General features: G+C 52.3%; 1 protein-coding gene across 2 annotated transcripts; it reads left to right on the plus strand.

The window, feature by feature from the left end:
• The first annotated feature begins 1,798 nt into the window (after positions 1 to 1,798).
• LOC142089833 (sodium-dependent lysophosphatidylcholine symporter 1-like) lies at positions 1,799 to 17,904 on the plus strand. Of its 2 annotated transcripts, XM_075166848.1 has the most exons (16): positions 1,799 to 3,167; positions 3,334 to 3,690; positions 4,440 to 7,464; positions 9,981 to 10,106; positions 10,422 to 10,546; positions 11,205 to 11,337; positions 11,773 to 11,851; positions 12,260 to 12,417; positions 12,541 to 12,631; positions 13,177 to 13,298; positions 13,413 to 13,496; positions 13,688 to 13,771; positions 14,734 to 14,846; positions 15,301 to 15,444; positions 15,727 to 15,903; positions 16,136 to 17,903. In XM_075166848.1, exons 3-16 carry the CDS (start codon positions 7,378 to 7,380, stop codon positions 16,164 to 16,166), a joined length of 1,554 nt encoding a protein of 517 aa, XP_075022949.1. In that variant the 5' UTR covers positions 1,799 to 3,167; positions 3,334 to 3,690; positions 4,440 to 7,377; the 3' UTR covers positions 16,167 to 17,903. The 2 variants fall into 2 exon arrangements, with proteins under 2 accessions (XP_075022949.1, XP_075022948.1); XM_075166847.1 differs by having other exon boundaries at positions 13,177 to 13,496; positions 16,136 to 17,904.
• Positions 17,905 to 18,664: the final 760 nt, after the last annotated feature.

The raw sequence follows: 18,664 nt of genomic DNA on the forward strand, positions 1-18,664 counted from the left end.
TGCCCCGTTGAGAGAGGCCGGGTTGTGCCCTGCGAGGGGCTGGAGCATGCCGTCCGCTTCCCGCCTGAGTCACGCCGGAGCCCCGCGGCTGCTGCGCTGTAAGTCCACCCCCCTCAGCGCTTTGGAGCTTCCAGGTCCTCACCTTGGTGCGAGCAGAGAACAAGCTCCAGGGACGTGCGGGCTGGGGGAGGGCCAGCAGGTCGGACAGGTTCGGCATGAGAAACTCGCTTGGCTGCCTGTATTAATACAAAACTGCGGGAGTAGATACCAGACCTTAGCAAGGGCATTTTTACAACAGTTTCTCAACTGAGAGCTGAATTAACTTACGTTTTTCATTACTAAATGGATACATAATGTGTGTAATAGCAAATTTGTAAATTATTGTGAAAATTGCCATTAAAAGCCCACAAAATAGGAAAACAGCGTTTGACCCTTTCTAATAATGGCTACCATCTGTTCTCATATTTTGGATATGTACATGAGGATGTCTGCTCTTACTGCTTTGGGTGGCACTGTGAGCAGGCTTCCCGGCGCTGAGCTGTCTTCAGCTAAATGAGATTAAAAATCTCAGCAGCATTTTTAAAGATCTTTTCTGAGAGGTGAACTTGGGGTTTGCTTGCCTGCATCACTTGATGTTGTACATTATGACCACTTAGTCACCTGTGTGAACCAGTACAGAGAGAATTCAGAAAGGGAATTCCCCTCAGAGCTAAATATAGTCACAACTGCCGTGTGGGAAGTCACTCATTTTTAATTGTTCGTTGGAGGAGTTCTGGTATCCTGATCTCCACACGTGCCATTTTGGGGACCTGGGACAACATCTTCTAGAGTGCTGGCCAGGATGTGCCCCTAGACCCAGAAAGAAAGAATTATTTGACTCCTGCTTCTGTCTTGGTTAGCCGGGGGCATCGGAGGATTGAGGTGGTGACTGGCTGGCGTCCGCGGTCTTTGGCTGGATGAGCTGGACACGTTGGTGCCCCCAAATTAAATGAGGGTTGGCAGCTAGACAGCAACTCATCTAGCTGCTGACCTAAGGATTTTGTTGCGCAGATTCTGCTCGCCGATGGAAGTTTCACATACAGGTTTCCTCCCAGCGCTCTCCTTGCCAGTGGGACAGAAAGGTGCTAAATTCAGAGAGGGGCTCCGGGCTCGGAGACGCTTCTCTGCCAGGAAAAGTGAATTTTCCCCCTGAGCCGGAGGGTGGCAGTGGTGCAGAGAAGCCGCTCTCCACCTCGAAGGCTCCTGCTGAGAAGCTCTGCCAGCTCCCAGATGTCTGCGGGGAGCTGCACCTTGTGCCCCTGCGTGTCTGTGAGCCCCTCTGGGACGCCGCTGCCGGCTCCTTCTTCCTCTGATTCTCTTCTTGTTTTTGTAAGTAATGAGCAGTCCTTATCTCCTGGTGAGCAGGATCAGCTCTGCCCTGCCGCCAGGCTATCTGAAGCGTGCCCGAGTGGAGCACTGAAGCGGTATCGGTAACCAAGATAGGCGTATCTTCTTCCAAAGTTGACAAAAGAGCCACCAGTGGAACGAACTGGAAGCCACGTACATGCAATCTGCTGTATTAAACTGTCTGCTTCTGTGAGCTGGTGGGACGCTTCACTATAAAATAAGCTATAAAGCAAAAATGGCAGCCAGGCTAATTAACGGGGAAGGAATAATATACCAGAACAGGAAAAAGGGGGGTGGTGGAAAGAGACACCTTGATTTTGTAAAGAAAATCACCTTCCTTGTCACTGGTGCAGCTCTTTGGTGTTTGACGTACCCCTGCAGGAAGGTAAATGCTCGTTTCTGACACTCCTATAATTTGTGATGGTTGGTATCACGTTTATTTTACTTCCTCTGTAGTAAAATCTCCTTCCTTTATCATTCCATTTCTTTGTTCTAACAGAGTCATAGGCTGAGATTGGGCTTTTCTAAAACTGACATTTATGCCTGCGAAAAAGTGTCTTTTTCTCCTTTGCCCGGAGAAGTGTTTCACTTTGAAATTTTTCTTTTTTTCTGATTGTTCCCTCCACAGGGGAGTCTTGCCTGTCTTCCTGGTCTTTCACACACTGGTGCTCGGGCAGCTCCACGTCTCATGTGAACACTCGCTTCTTTTCAATTTCTGTATGAGAAGATACAGCCCAGGTTTACACCTGTGCTGTCCTGTCTGGGGCTGATGTCTTTCACTGTATCCCAGTGTTTTTCTCCAAGTGCTGTATTTTAACAGTTTTGTCTTCCTCAGATGGGTAATTGTAGGACTTGGATTTTTTCCTTCGTACATAGTTCATTGTTTCCTCTTCTTCCTTTTCACATGTCCTTGTTGCTAAGATTTAGTTCCTGTGTTTTCTGATAGCATTTTGCACCATTTCCTGGGAACTTTGCCTCCCTTCTGTAATGCTGCTTTTGCCATGGGACGTTTCGTGGTCCATGTTCCTTGCACGGTCAGTGGTCTGCCTACCTCAGGAGGTTCTGCTATCCTGGTGCCTTTGGTCAAGTGGTTTTTCAGTGATCCTGGTGTAGGAACATCCATTTCTAGGTGTAGCTGTACCTTCAGCTGCTTCTTTGGGTAAAATAACATTAACAGCAGGAAGCAGCTAGCTGGTTGGCTTGTTTTCGCACAGAACTCGGGTAGCTCAGCTAGCAGGTAACTGGCAGCAGTGACAAGAGATAGGAAGCAAGAAATGTCAGGGGGCACACCTGCAGCTAGAAGAGTCAATTTTGGCCTAATTTTTTTTCTTGCTGCCTTTCGTTATACTCAGTTATATTTAATTTAGTCTTTGCTCCTCATTGCTGGACAACACTACATCTTTCCAGAAGGAGAAAGCGACCTTCATGCCATGGCTGCTTCTTAGATGGGTCTTCAGCTCCCTGGTGTCATTATTTAGAGGAGCGATTAAAAGGATGTCAGTCTGCTCCTGGGATGTTCTTCGGAAGTTCAACCAGGAGGGTTTTCTTTTGAAAGCAGCACTGCTTTACAGATCCTTTGTTATCAAGAAAAAGGACCTTGAGTTGATGTATCTTCTGACTCTGTAGTTACAGCAGAAAGCTGGCTTGGGGGATTAGTGTCACTGTCACATAAGATGCTTATGGCTTTCTTCAAAGTCCCCCACCACGAGGGGAGGACTTGTGATACCTGCATTAGATCCTTGGGCAGGAGCTGGTGTCTGTTCAGGAGTCTGCTGTTCTAGGTAAGCCTGTGTGAAGAATTGCTACATTTTGAAAGAAAGACAGTGCTATCCCCTTCCCGCTTCTAAATGGTCTTGTTTCTGTTGGTGAACCAGAATGTTTATAGATGGAGACTGGTAATTTTAAATGACAGATTTAATTAAGCAACAAAGTTGTTTTTCTTACTAGGTTGTGGGTTTCCGTTGGCACTTGTATGGTAAACACCTGGCATCATCCAAGGAAGGGTGTCTGACAGTCACTCGAGGCAGAGCTGGGAAGCCGGAGCCCGTGGTTCTCAGCCGTGCCTGCTGCCAGGTGCGCTTTCCTGGCGACCCGATGAAAGAAAAGCCTCTAGCTCCTCTCGTGCTTCGAGACCAGACCAGACTTCTCCGAGCTGCGTGCTTTGTACCTGTCCTTCAGGCACAGTGGCAATGAACGTACGCATCAGTGCTCTGCCTGGCGAGAAGGGAATTAGCCATTGCGCACGCACTCACTTGCTGAACCGTGCAGAGCCGGGTCTCCTCACCTGCAGTCCTTGTTAATGAGGTATGATCGCCCTGCCAGCTTTCATGGTGTGTTTTAGGCAGTTTCACTTTACTTTAGGAAGGAAAAAAGCCTAAAGGTTGATGTCTACTGAGAGTTCAGCTGCAAGTCTCCTTCTTGCTCTGGTAAATAATGCACGTGCTGTACCACATGGCATAAACATACACAGCAGGCACGATGGCGGCGAGTGGCTCTGGGAGCTGGTGGAGCGTGTGTCACTGCAGACTGCTTGGGGACTTCCATATGTTGGCTGCTGCCAAAGTGCTAGCTGGGCTCCTACAGCAATGCTGCTGGAAGAAGTAAGCAAACGCACACCGTCTAAACCAAGGTAGCAGCTTATTGCAGCTGCTGGCCAGGGGATCGGGCTGGCTGTCAGCAGCGATCCTGCAGAGTTCAACAGAAACAGGAAGAGAAATCCTTTCTAGTTACCTGTTAGCAAAAGTTTTTCCAAATGAGTCCCACGTTTCCCAATTACACACTTCTACAGAGAGTGTATAATACTAATTATGCAACAGGCCCACATCTTTGGCAGTTGAACAGCTCCTGTGTCAAGCACCTCTCGATTTATTAATTTCGCATTTTCTGACTTATTTACTACATTCCTAAATGCTTATCTTATTTGCTGTTCTGTCTTGTCTGCACTGAGCCTGTCTGTCCCAGCGCTGGGAGTTCCTGAATAGATTCCAGATGTTCTTATTTACTCAGGTACATTTCATGACTCCTTATTAAATTAACTCTTTATTGGCTTACAGGGCCTACAGTAGCAACAGCTCTTCTGTCTCATCCACCTTGGTGGCTGTTGAAGTCATGACTCCTGTTCCGCCAAGAGAAGGCAGCTGTGCTAAGGGGAACACGAGAGCCGCTGGCCGTGCTCAGAGCAGTCACGGAGGGGAAAACCTTCGGAGGACTTGCTAGTGGAACATATCCAAATGCTGCCACTTGCTCCTGTGCCAAAAAATTCCCATTTGCTGGCTTTGGACTTCTTTTATTTTTTTTTAAATGGGGCTCCCTTGCCTGAGCAGCCCGTCTCTAGGTCATAGTACCCTGAGAAAAGCTGTTCAGCTAGCATGGCTTGGATTGGAGTTGTTTGTATCATGCATTCCTGGGCCCTGGGCTGCCTTGAGAGATAAGATCTCATGCTTCTGTAGTGGAGAAGGGGGTTCTGGGGAAGGGGCCTTTCCTTTGCAGTGAGTAAACTCCAACATGACCTTGTTTCTTAAACTGCAGAGCTTTGGCTTCTCTGAGCCTTTTGCTGAGTATTTGTGCAACAGAAAAATGGGTGTAGCTGCAGTGTTGCTGAGTGCTTTCCCTAATCTTTCAAAACCTATTTCTAAGCAACGGATAGCAAAGATCAGCGTAGCGATGGAAGAGACATCGTCCCTTTGCTCCAGACCCTTGGTGTGCGCAGTGCACAGTGAGCCGGTTTGGTTAGGTTTCAGGCCTTGGCACACGGCATTATTAGAAAGCTCATTGCTTGCAGCAAGTAGTCTAATGTATAGCAGTGAGATTGGTGCTTTTCACCGAAATCTGCCTTTCCAGCACAAAGCTGAACCCCACTCTGGTGCAGAGGCGGGCTGAGAGCTCCCCATGCTGCACTAGCACTCGTGACATCCTGTCTAGGCCCAACGGGTGATGCTGTCTTCTGTAAGGCACTGAGCAACATGACAAAAGGCTTTGGGAGGATCTGAGCAGAGCAGAAATAAAGCTTCCCTGTGTTTAAGATAATTGTGCACTGAATTAGCCAGGGAACGAGAGCTACACAGCTACTCTGGGAGGTAACTCTTGGTCATCTGTTGGCTTTCTAGTCTGTGAGCAGAAAATGCAGCTATTTGCACCTGGAGAGTAAATGAGTGCCAAAGAGCCAGAGGATTAAGTGCCGAGTACAATTTCCAAAGGTACCTTGTGTCTGTCCAAATGTAATTGTGTGTGGTGAGTGGGTACAAAATGGCCTAGAAAAAAAATAAAAATCAGGGTTTTATATTTCCTTTTGAGTTTCCCCTTTCCTCTTGGGTGGGGAGAGATGTATTTTGCTTTCTTACAGAGATGTATGCTTAGATATGCTGGTGGGAGACAGGGATTTGGCTCCCACTGCACTGGCTGAGGTCCAGCGTGAGTGATATTTGTTATCTGGGATGTCAGTAAAATAGCGGTGAAGAGAGATGCCGCTGACTCAGTTGTACTGTGGCTTATTAACCAAGTTCTGACTCAGCCTGCAAAATTCAGGTTTTTTAGATTAACCCCCACTGGACAAGGCAAGGCTGAGCTGAAGATGACACATTTTTCTAACAGCGTTGTGATGAACTTTGCAGAATGGGTGCTTGCGTTCCCCTTGGGTATGGGTGGTGGTACAGAGACACTACCGCAGATGTCACGTTCCTGGTGCCTCTGGGTAACCTGGGAGGAGAGCAGGGAGAGGGTTTTGCCTGTGTTCTTCTGCCCCGGCTGCTACATATAAGCTCAGTCTTGGAGACTGGGTTTGATCTAGCTAGAGAAGCCTGGTTTTGAAGAGCTGCCTGATGGGACTAGACGTGTCAAACAGATGATTAGCGGGCAGTGGTGGTGCGATCCCTTTCCTGCCAGCCTTTTGCTGTGTGCCTTCTGTCCTCTGCCTTTGCTTTGCCAAGTGGTTGTAACAGTGACTGGCTGTGTGCTGTGAGCATCGCTGCCTCGGGAACTCGGCTGCTCCCACACAGCCAGTGCTGAGTAACTGGGCTCCCACCGCTCTTAATGTAGGAGTAATTTTTGGTTTGTGATACCGAGACTGCTGGGCTCTATGGGTGATGAAGGGTCTGTGAAAGGGGACTAAGAAAAGCACGTTTCTTGTCACTAGGCTAAAATATACTGTGTGGGGTCTGCATTGCCATGGGAGATCTCTCAGGAGCTCACAGACTGAAAGAGGTTGATAATTGCAGATCTTGCTTAATAAAGAAAGGAAAATGTATCCCACACCTCCTACTCTCAGTGACGTTTCCTGGGCTAGGGCAGTGCCAACACCTTGCACCCACTAAGGAGAGGGCAAAGCAAAGGGGCAGGGGGTTTCTGCAGCCCCAAATAAGGAGCCAGAGCTGGGCTCCTGGTCTTCCTGCACTGCCTTTGTCGGGGAGTGACCCGGGGCAAGAACCTGCCTGTTCCTGCTGCCCTCTCCCTGGCTGCTCCAGCCACTTTGGTTGCCCACTTTGGGTTTCGCACGCTGGTTCTTTGCAGCTGATGGTTGCTGGTGCTGAGGCAGGAGTCCTGTGGTGGCTCAAGCGTGTTCCTGAGGTGGTCTGGAGCTCAGGCAAAGGACGACTTCTCCGCACCCCTAAGATCTCAGTGTGGCAGCAGCCCTGGGATGGGGAAGAAGTGCTGGACCCAGCTTGACCTTTGAAGAGCACTGGATTTCTCCACTTGACTGCAGAGAGCCTGGGATCTACTGCCCTGAGTACCTGCTGTGCTGTGAGCCCTGGCAGGTTTCCTGCCTCCGTGGGCAGGGTCTGGCCATGCTCCTCCCTCAGGGCCAGTCATTTCCCCTCCATCAGCTCCCCCTGGGGCCCCGCAGATTGTAGCTTCACTTGTCAAATCTCCATCCAGCTCTGATTTGTGCCTGCAGTGCGCTCTTTGACGAACGAGGCAACTTCTTCCTCATCCTGGGCGAGGAAGCTTCTGCTTCCCTGCCACGTGCCAGTGAAGGACACGGTCGTGTCTGCAGTCATGCTTCCAGGTGGTCATGAAGATGCTGAGCTGCACAGGTTAACCCAAGAAGGAGCTCTCCCACAGAGGAGAGTGGTCCACAGAGAGGTAAGATCAGTGTCCCAGGGTGCTTCTTTCTCACACGCAGAAATGCATTTCACACGTGCACGCTAACCCTCGCGAGTGCGCACACCCACGCAGAGCCTACCCGGATCGAGCAGCCGCAGGCTGTGGGGGTGTTTTGAAGTGTTTATGACTCAAGCTTGAGAACACATTGTTAAAGCAAGGCTCTGTGTTTTTTTGTTGTTGCTGACTTTCAAGTGAAATGGGCAGAGACGTGCAGAGCACTGTCCTACCTGCTGAGAGCATAAAGGGAACAAAAGCTGCCACAAAACCCTACAGCCGAGAGAAATGCCTTTGTAATTTTAGAACAGAACTGCTGTGGAAACAAGATGTTGTATGAGTAAGTGCTCCTCGGTGGTGGTGCAAGTCTAATGCTTCAGCCATCCCTGCGGGACAAGGTTGGTCTGCAGTTTGAAACACAAGGGACCTGACTCTCGCTGTGTGCTGTAAAAGGCAGAAAGTGAACTGGGACCAGAAGCTGAGAGGCACGAGCAGGCTGCTGAGGTTACCTGGCACGGGGAAAGCAGGCGCTCTGCTCCCCTGGGTGTGCAGGAAGAGGCTGGGCCCTCCAGCCTGGCAGGCACAGCAGCATTAGTCCTTTTTCCGTGGTGTGGGCTGTGGAGGAGTTACTGCTAATCACTGCATGAGGGAAATGCGCTCAGTGCCTTCTGGAATGCTGCTTTTTGGGGTTGTGGCTGTGTTTTCGGAAGCTGCTCCCTAGTACCGTTACAATGAAGGTCTGTCATCCCTCGAGGGTGGCTGTCAGCGTGACTGACGTTAGCGGCACAGCAAGCCATCTCCAGCCCAAACAGGCTGGGGAACCGTCAGGTTGCCCCCTCGTCCCACAAGAGATGAGGGCAAGTGGGAATTTGAAGTGATCCCTGACTTGATTTCCCTGTTACGCAGCTGTCGATGTGACCCTCCAGTCTGTCCCTCAGCCCAGCCTCTTGCACAGCTGCCCCGTGCCAAGCGTTCATCCCTCCTCACTCTGCTCTTCTGCAGAGCTCTTGCTGGAGCAGCTCGCAGCCTTTTGGACATAGCCATGTCTGGACCCTGTCGCCTGGGGTGGCCGTCTGCCCTGTGTGAGCAGGGGAGCCTTCCACATCTTTCCAGAAAGGGCTGTGTATTTTTTGGGTGCAGGACAGCAACCTGCCTGCCGCACTCTGAGCCATGCTGGAGCTGCTCAGCGATCAGGAAAGCCGAAATGTGGTGTGGACGAGGAACCTGAGTCGTTGATGACTGCGTTAGCCCTGAGCATCATCCAGGGCAGCCTGTGCTGAGATGGGAGGTCAGTCCTGGTCTCCAGACATCTGCACTGCGACCCCACCGCTGCTCTCCCTGTCCCAACAGAAATGACGGTTAGCAATGGTCTGCTCATAGGAGAGCCGAGCTGCGGCCAACGCCGTGCGCTGCTTCAGCCAAGTGGAAAGCCGAGCCCGAACGGGCCGTCTGCTTTCTACGTGGTCTCACCCTGTATTCTGCAGTATACTCCTGGTCTTGTGTGATGCAGAGATGTATCATGCTAGACAGCAAGTTCATTTCGGGGCTGGGAGGAAGTCCGTGCTGTAGGTTGCCTCTGGGAACTTGCCAGATACTTGAGGCTTGGTACAGTATTTACTGAAGCCAACCACATCCAAATAAAATAGAGGCTTTGCCATCAGCCCTTTTCCTGCACTCTGAAACGTTCCTTGTGCTTTCCCTGTTGATCTATAGAAATCCCCTGGGCTCTGGCCTTTGCAGTCTCTCTCCCCAGACTGCCTCCGTTACAGTCACTTTAAGCCTGATGCAGGTTGTACTTTTTAATATTAAAGAACTCGAACCACTGGATTGTGGCTCCATAGAATAGGAAAGGACAATGTTAGACCAGCTCAGCAGAAAGTTCTGTGTCTGGCATTAGATACCTATCTCATTTACGTTAGCAGCCTGTGATCTCATGCAAACACGCCTCCGAGGAGAATGAAGGTGAAACGCCAGGGATGTGGCCCTGGTGACAAGACAAGCCCAAGACAAGCAAATGAGACAAATAGACAGATGCCCGCTGATCAGCTCTTGCCTTGGGGCTTTGGCTGGTCAAGGAGTGGACGTGGGCTGGTGGGCCAGAGCGAGGAGAGAGGCTGTCGGCGTGCCCAGCCCCTCAGGGTGGCTGTGCAAGAGACCCTGAAGGCTTATGAAGAATATGAAACCCTGCTGAGCAGGATCAGCCAGGCTGCTGCCCGAGGGCAGGCTGTGCACTGGAAGCACTGCGCCCTGACCCATCAAGATTACCAGCAGATGGGGAAGCACCCTACAGCACCCCAGCTGCCATGTCCACCTTGCTTGTGGGTGTCAGGTGGAGTGATGTCCAGTCAAAGGACAGGTATGTGTGTCACGGGTGGGTGCATGGGGGGTTATGACATGACTCGCGGTTTAACCCAGCGGATGGGATGAGCAGTGGCTGGAGGTTAGCTGTCAGCCAGAGGGGCATATCGTTTCTCAGTTGGGCTTGTTCCCTGGTGTCTCAGCTGCAGGAGAAGCCAGGACTGCCGCTCTGCAGAAAGGTTTGCTATGCTGTTGGGGGCATTCCCTACCAGATGACAGGAAACGCCCTTGGGTTTTTCCTCCAAATCTTCCTATTGGATGTTGTGCAGGTGAGTGGCCACATGAGATGGGGTTATCTGCAAAGGGGCTTAGCATAAGCTCAGCAGATTAGGGCAAGGGTAGAGCTTGGTGGGTGGCCAAAACCCTTGGAAATGCTCATCGGAATTAGGCATTCAAACTGGATCAAAACTGCATCATTGTTGGTGGGTGCGCAGGAGACGTTTCTGGGCCATTTCGATGCTTGGAGTGGTCTCCAGGGGATGCAGATGAAACGTTGGCTAGAGCGAGCTGCATCGTGCTGACTGCTCGCAGCTTTTCGCCAGGACTTCTTTCCCTTTTGAGCTGTGGTTTCCGTTTCCCCCCAGCTGGAGCCATTCCATGCCTCTTTGATCATTTTCCTTGGAAGAGCCTGGGATGCAGTTACTGACCCTGCTATTGGCTTCCTGGTCAGCAAAAGCCCGAGGAGAAAATGTGGCAAGCTGGTCCCATGGTAAGTGTCTGGGCTGGAGCCTCAGGAGGATCTTTGCTAGGCTCAAATTCCTTCAGTGCTAGCGCAAGGAGGTAGCTGGGACGCCTCACTGGGAGTTTAATGTGATTGTGGCTTACAGAGAATTACAAAACCATAACATCACAAGGACACTAAAGATAACGTAACTTGCAGTGGGGTCCATGTGTCATTGCAATGGAAGAGGAGTATACTGCAAACGTGTACACTTGCTGTTTCCCTGGGGCCTCACATTTTTGAGGCCGTGGGGTTCGGTGCTCTGAGAGTCCTGTGTGGTGGCACGTAGAGAGTTTGGTGTGCCAGCAGCTCTCCACCAAACTCTAACCACAGGCAGATCTTGCACATAGAGGGTTACTGCTGCCTCCAGGGTTCTGCTGCAGGGCAAGGACTTGAAGTAGTTAAGCAAGAGAATCAGAAGTGTTGGATGACTTAGATATTACTTTTTCTCTCAACGTTTGTAGTTAGCCCCCCCCAGCCTGACTGATGAACACTCACTTGAGCAAAGCTGTTTCCTCTGGCAGATCTTGATCTTGCAGTAGCTGGGCTGTGGTTTGGAGGCTGGGGAGGAGGCTCAGCTTGTGCAATGAGAAGTGTGACCACCTTATCTGAGGGTCGCATCTGACCAGCTCTGCTTCCTCCCCAGGATCGCATGCTCCATGCCATTCGGGGTCCTCTGCTACTGTATGATGTGGTCCACCCTCCCGGATGCCACCCCTGCCTCCCTGAAATTCCTGTGGTACCTGTTCATGTACAGCTTCTTCCAGACTTGCATGACTGTAAGGAACATGGTGCCTGGGGCTGACTGTCTTGCACACCATCCTATACCGCAAGGATCAGGGACATGGTCAGCTGGGGAGTCCCAGCCCCGGCCTCTCCAGGAAGGGACCTGGCGTGGAGTCTGGGAGAGCTCTAGCTGGGGAGCAATGAGGGATGCAGGATGTTGCAGACCATCCCTGCAGGGATGGTGAGATGGAGCGGTGCATTTTAATGCTGGGGATTCGGCCGGGCTGCCTGTGTATGGTGATGTGAACTTCTCCATCACTGGTTTGTGGGAACAGAGCAGATCACAGAAGAAAAGGGTGAAAAGCCACCTGTGTGCAGGGGTGGCACAGAAGGCAGCATTATCTGCTGTGTGAAGGGATGAGGGGGATTGCAACCAGCAAACCAGGGAAGCAACAGCCAGAGCTGTGTTTGAACTGTGCTCTCCCTAGTGCCACCACGTGCCGTACTCTTCCCTGACAATGTTCCTGGGAGGAACGCAGAGAGACCGTGACTCAGCCACTGCCTACAGTAAGTGTCTGTGCCTGCCTTCATGGGAGACCCTCCCCAGAGGAGAGGTGAGTAAGTTCCTCTGGCTTTGATCAGGCTGCAGAGTGAGTGGGGTAAACCAGGGATATGAAAACAGGGATGAAACCAGTCATCTTCTGCAAAGAATTTACCTGCAGAAACATTTCTTAGATCTGTATTCTCCCTGGAAGACTTGGGACCCAGATTTATTGGTTCCAAACATTAGAGCATTTACTGCTGGAGCCAAGGGAAAAAAATCAGAGCAGGTAGGAACAGCAGGTCTCTTCTTCTGAGGCAGCTCTGGATGTTGGTGCCTCCAATTCCATTCCCAAAGCTGGTCTCTTACCCTGAGGGATGTGTTCCATCAGCCAGGGAGTGGGACTGAGTTTTTTCTCCTGGTCGTTCTGGCAGGAATGGGGATGGAGGTGTTCAGCACGCTCCTTGGGTCAGGAATCCAGGGGCAGATTGTGGGCAGCTACCATGCCCGCGTGATGAACGGCTGTTACGTGTCAAACGAGACCCTGCCCAACACCAGCACCTACAGCCTCACGGACTCTCTGGAGAACACGGTAAGGGCTGGCCCGTCTGCCCCCTGCTCCTCCTGTAAGCTCTGGGGCAAGCACCGCTGGCCGTGCTGCCAGCTCTGTGCATCGTACCCACATTGTCACTCTGCACTGTCTCTCGTTTTCCAGCGTAGGGCCTATGTATTTGCATCCCTGGTCCTGGGCTCAATCTATTGCCTGTCCTGTCTGGTTCTCATCTTTGGAGTCAGGGAGCGGCCTGGTAAGCTCCATTTAGATCCAATTTGGAGGGTGCCCAGTGGCAGTGGATGGTGAGGATGGGGTTGCAGAGGAAGGTGTGAGGCAGAGGGAGCTGGGCTCCTATGTGGGGGATGGCTCTCTGGGTGCGGGGCTCAGAAACACATATTTGGATGCCGAGACCCTCCTTGGTTTGTGCTGGCAGCACCTTGCTCCCGCAGAGGAGAGAGGAGATGCTCTGGAGGAAGGAAGGCTCAGGCTGCCTGGGAGCTCCTGCGGGGAGCCGAGGGCCTGGGACAGGGTCTGCAGTTCACTGCTGCTCGCTGAGTGTGTTGGTGAGAACAGCCTGCAGAGCTACGCAGGCCAGCCCGAGCGCGCAGTGTAAAGTGGCAAAATCCTGCCTGCAGCTGACACAGCGGCTGTTGTCTCTGCCCCGAGACATCAGACTCCGATAGCTCCTCACCCAGCTGAGCTGCACCCCAGACACAGCGGCGCAATCCCCCTGTGCCTCCCGCCCCGTCGCGTTTGTTCTGGCAGCTCCAGTGCCAGCCCTGCTGTCTCTCCTCTCAGGGCCCCTCAGCCCCCTGGGGAAAGTTGAGCTGCCCTTTGCCAGCTGCCTGAGGATGATCGTGGGACACAAGCCCTACACCCAGCTGCTGTGTGGCTTCCTCTTTGCGTCCCTGGCCTTCCAGGTGCGAGACCTGCCATGGCAGGAGAAGAGCTTGGGGGATGAGATGTCCAGGCAAGTAATCCAGACAGTGAACTCGGGCCCCCCAGCCATGAACGTCTCCGCTTTGCTTTCCCAGATCACACAGGGGATCTTTGCCTTCTTCTGTACTCATGCTGCGGGGCTGGCCGGGAAATTTCAGCATTTAGTGCTTATCATGTTGGTAAGTGAGCCCCAGGCAGACCTTCCTGGTGGAGGGGTTGATCCTTGGGTCACCCCAGCCCTTGAGCATGGGCAGCTCAGCCTCGTGGAGTTACGTGCTGCTGCTTCTGCCCATCAGCAAGGATGGCATCCAGGCAGAGACTGGCAGTTCTGGGGGACATTGCTGAGACTCCCCTTTGGTTCTCTCCTCAGGTCACAGCTTCCCTCTCTATTCCCTTTTGGCAGTGGTTTTTGGGGAGATTTGGAAAGAAAACAGCAGCGTCACTGGGCCTGGCGGTGAGTTGGCCTGTGGTTGCAGCTGTGGACTGAGAAGCCCTGCGAGGGGACAGCCTTGCCCCCAGCTGCTCACAGTGTCTGGGGAGAAGAGCTGGCTGGCAGCTAAGGGTGGCCCTGAGCATGGTGTCCTCTGCACTGCAGGTGACCAGGAGTAAGCCAGTAGTTGATGGCAGCTCTGCACTTCCTTGTGCCTGGCCACTGCTGGTATCAGTGGCCATGGCTGCGCAGAGCTTTGCAGTAAGGTGCAGGGAGGCCGAGGGACCGTCCCTGGGACAGTGGGGAAATGATTTTTTGCAGCATCACCCACCCAAGGGCTCGGGCTCTGAGACTCCATGGCTGCAGATCTGGTGAGCAGTGTGTGATCAGATGCCGTACCAATGCACCAGTCTCACGTGCACACGCAAACATTGACCTGTGGCCTCTGTCCTGCTCCAGGATCTTGCATGCTTGATGCAAGTGATCCGAATTCTGCCATCCAGCTCCGTGAGAGGCACGGGGAGGGAAGGAAGGGCTGTGCACCACGCTTGGCAGTGGCTGGGAAACAGCCTGCTCATCAGAGACACGTCTCGGCTGCTGCCTGGCTCTGCAGGTCAGCAAGGAAATCCCATTTGGCTTTTTTGCAGAATTAGGTCCTCAAATCCCATTGAGGATCTGTCTCCAGTTGCCTTCCTCACAGACATTGGGTGCAGCCATAGCAGATCCAACTTTGCAGTTTAACCACTCGGCTCTATTGCCCTCCATAACCATCCCTTCTTTACTCATGAGGAAGATTTTCCTGCCAGTGTCAGCCTGTCCAGGGCCTCCGCACTGTACTGCATAGGGGACAGAAGCGGTTCTGTTCATGAAACGTGTGGGAAAGGGAGGGAGCGTGGCCTTTGGTTGGGGCAGACCGGTGCAAGCTGCCTGTGAGCGGCACAAAGAGCCCATGTGCTTTTGTTTCTCCTTTTCCTCTCCCGCTGCAGCTGATCATCCCAGCCCTGGTAGCCATCACCCAGGTGATGCACAACTTCCTGGCCTTCGTCTTCCTCGTGATCATGGCAGGCTGCAGCATGGCTGTGCTCTACCTTTTACCGTGGTGAGCAGAGGCACCTCCAAGGCACTTGTCAGGCAGAGAGGAGGGAAAGGTTATCGGTGAAGCACTAGCCAAGACTGCCCGTTTGCTCGATACAGCAGCTTTTGGGCTGCAGAGGGATCTGTGGAGGTGGGACTAGGAAGAGATGTGGATGTGATCCACGGTCCCCCAGCAGCACCGTTCAGTCTGCATTCGGGTTCGGCAGCAGGATGCCAGTCATTGCACAAGGCACTGTTTTTCTTCTTTTTCCGAAGCAGCTGCCGCACCCTCTCTGTAAGACGCTTTCTGCCCTGTTTGCCTAAGGCAGAGGACAGGCACAAAACCATCTCCAGAGCGGGGTTCTGCAAAGGGTTTGTCTCTCTCTGCTTCTTGGAGAGGCCTTGGAGCAGCTGCAGCTGAGTTCAGCTGATGCTGGTGTGGGCGTCACCGACGGGTCTGCGGGGCTGTCTGTCCCCAGGTCCATGCTGCCAGATACGGTGGATGACTTCATGCTGAGGAACCCCAGCTGCCTCAACCTGGAGGCTCTCTTCTACTCGTTTTACGTCTTCTTCAACAAGTTTGCAGGTGGCCTTGCCGTGGGGATATCAACGCTGAGTTTACAGTAAGCCCCAAAACACTGCCTCCCCTATTTTGTCAGCCCAGCACAGGCACTTTCCACTGCTGTTCTCTAGAGTGTCTGATAGGAGATGCTGGAATGAGTCACAGGGGTATCCAAATTTGCCTTTCCAACATCTGCTGGGAGCAAAAGGAGAAGATAGGAGTGGGAATTCCCCAAAACTGGGCCTCTGATACCCGACTCCAGAGGAGAGCGACAGAAGTGCCTGCTCGCGTTTCTGTGGTGGCCCGGTGGGGCTGAGGGAAGGAAAACCGTTCTCCTCTTTAGTTTTGCAGGTTACCGTGCTGGAAACTGCACATACAACCCTTCCGTCATCCTCACCCTGCAGCTTCTCATGGCCCCAGTCCCAATAAGCATGCTGCTCATTGCCATAATCATCTTCTGCCTCCATCCCATCAATGAGGAGAGGAGGAAGCAGATGAAAATGGAGATGGAGGCAATGAGGTAAATTCAAGCTCCCTGAAGGAGCCGGGTCACCTAGCGTTAGTCTGGGTGTCTGCCTTGGTCCTAGCCCGACACAGAAATGTATGGGTGAAGGACTGCGTGTGTCTAGTCCAGCTCCTGTGCTTGGGCTACCATCCTCTCTAGGGGTGCATTTCCCAAAGGGCTTTGGGGGTATTTTGGAGGTTGCTGACTTCACACCAGATTTCATGAGTGCTTGTGTTCCTTTTAACAGGCATCAGGTACAGTGCGGCAGCCAAGAATAAACCCAGGGCTGAAGTGGGTGAGTTCATCGGGAAGGACGCAGATTTGCTGTGCTGTCAGGATGTGCTGCTGTCGGGGAAAGTCGTCGCTTCCTGTTGTTTCCTGTTCCCGTGTCCCAATTGCTTGTTTTGTATCCTGACCCCCTCCCTCTCCCGGCTGGCAGGCACAGGACGAGGAGCGGGTCCTGCTGCAGTCCCCGTCCTGCCACCTCACCAGAGCTGCTTTCTCCAGGGCTTGGCCCCGCTGGTCTTTGGCAGGTCCTAACAGATCTGAGGAAGGCAGATCCGCGCTCTCCTTCTGGGAGAGACTGCAGTGCCGGGGAGGAAGGGCCCCCGCCAGCCCCGGAGCGGTGCTCTCACACGCTGGGGTGCAGAGGTGTCACTTAACCTTGTGGGAATGCATGCACAAAGAACACAGGGATTGTTTTTGAGAGGAAACTATTTTTGACCAGTTTTTAGGGAAAATGCTGCCGAGATAGTGCATGTCTTTGTGCTTAGTCTGCCCTTTCACAGGGAAAGGTTTAGAATTTCTTTGAACAAGGGTGAAGTTCAATCTGGCAGTGTAAAGCATGTGCAGATACAATGACACCTGGCAGCAGGGTGGTGGAAGCCAGCTCTGTCCGTCTGCCTGGGCCTTGTTAGCTGAGCCACTTTTGGGGAACCAGGAGCTTCTTGGCGCAGGAGGCTGCGGGAATGAGCTGCACTGCCTCCGGTCAGGCAGCTGTGGGGGTTTCTGGCAGCTTGTCCTGGTTTTTGCCAGGTTGGGAGGTTGTGGTAGAAGTGTCAAATGAACGTCAAGAAGAGCTGAGTTGCTTTTAAATCGTAGCCCATAGCTAGATCTCCCACAGCAGCATCTTGCAAGAGCTGCTCGGCACCCCCACATCTCTCCTGGCAACAGCGAGGGGGCAGCGGGGGGAAGAGAGGAGAAATCAGCCATCTCGTGGCTGGTGGCGCTGAGCTGTGCTCAGCCTTGTGCAGAGGCAGAGAGTGAGGCTGGTTATTTTTAGGGCTAGAGCTGTATCTGACCGCTGGTTGACCTTGCAGCTCTCCAGTCTGGTGCACACTGGCAGGGTCTAAGCAAATTACTCCCCAGTTGTGCGCTGAATTAATTTGAAGCCTTAAGTCTTGTGGTGCAACTTTGCGATCAATGGGGGAGATCGTGTTTTAGAGCTGCGTCAGGGCACCTGCAGGATCGTCGCAGCAGCCCAGATTCAGAACAATTTCTCAGATGCACAAAGGCCTCCTTTCTTTTTTTTTTTCCCCTCTTCTTTCTTTTTTTGTTGTTTTGTTTTCTGGAGTGTGAAGGATGTTCCTTGGGATCACCTGACTAAGCCTGCGGTCAGGTGTTCTGATGCACTGCCCTCTGCCACCGCGTTGCTTTCAGCCTTGCTGCCTCTGGATTTGTGAACAAGCAAATGCCTTTGAGCATCGAGGAAATGCTCTGATTGTTGAGAGTCCTGCAGAAGGCATGAATTATCCTCAAAGGCACACGCTCCTTGGGACAGAGGAGTGGGCTTGATCTGGAGCTCCCAACTTGCAGCACAGTCTGTGAACAGGCCACGGGCTGCTGCGGAGCGAGACCTGACCCACTGCAGAGCGGAAAGCTGCTGCTGGCGTGCGTGGTGCCTGCCAGCCCCACTGCTGCCCGCGGTGGTGCTTCTGTATATCAAATAATGTCCCATTTATTTTTCATGCTATTAAATCTGAATGGTCACGCTTTTCCCTCTTGGTATTTCTTATTTTGTGAGTTCTGCCAGCAGATGATCCAGAGGGCAGGGAGCAGTTTGGCAGAATTCACTTGTTCTCAAGCTTTTGTGCTTTCTCCAGAGTTTAGATACCTGAATCTGACCTGAACCTTTCCTGGGTCTCGACCAGCTGGACCCTGCGCAGTTGAGGGATAGTCAAACCTGGCCAAGCTCCTCGCCCCTCTCAAGTACTGGTTGTTGCAGTGGCCTTGCTTGCTGGTAAAATGAGCAGGTTACGCCAGTTAAAAACCAAAACACCCCACCCAGGGCGAGAGCTGTGAGGAGGTTGCAGTGCCTGACGTGTGCAAGCGTGCCTGTGCCAGCGTGGCAAGGGCTCTAGCGTGGGCATACATTGAGCAGTGCTTTCCCCTTTCCCCTTGTTTATCGCTGTCCCTCGTAGGGAGAGCAGGCCCAGCGCTCCACCGATAGCAATAATCAGGAGGGATGAGAGCGTGCCCCTCTTTCTCCCCCGTTATTTTTCATCTTTACTCCGGGCCTCAGACATCTAGCCTGCTGACGGGTGTGTTCGTGGAAAGTCAGGGACCACAGGCACTGTCTCAGTGTTGCAGCTTTAACATAAAAAATAATGCTATGGCATCAAGCAAGAAAAAAAGAACCCTTGGTATTTCAGTATTTAAAAGATGCAAGTAAGGAATAGAAGCAATTAAAACTTGCTTCACCCCATTATCTGTTATTTTAAGAGTCTCCTCTTCTTGTGTCCCATTTTAATGCACTTGCTGAGAATACTGCCTTTTT

The sequence above is a fragment of the Calonectris borealis genome, chromosome 17 (assembly GCF_964195595.1).
Source record: "Calonectris borealis chromosome 17, bCalBor7.hap1.2, whole genome shotgun sequence".
Classification (NCBI taxonomy): domain Eukaryota; kingdom Metazoa; phylum Chordata; class Aves; order Procellariiformes; family Procellariidae; genus Calonectris; species Calonectris borealis.

Excerpts from the sequence above, each read along its gene's own strand:
- LOC142089833 (XM_075166847.1), top strand. The coding sequence starts at position 7,378 with ATGCTTCCAGGTGGTCATGAAGATGCTGAGCTGCACAGGTTAACCCAA. Across the intron at positions 12,632-13,176 it reads TGGAGTCAGGGAGCGGCCTG|GGCCCCTCAGCCCCCTGGGG; the intron begins GTAAGCTCCATT and ends CTCTCCTCTCAG. Across the intron at positions 13,497-13,687 it reads ATTTAGTGCTTATCATGTTG|GTCACAGCTTCCCTCTCTAT; the intron begins GTAAGTGAGCCC and ends TTCTCTCCTCAG.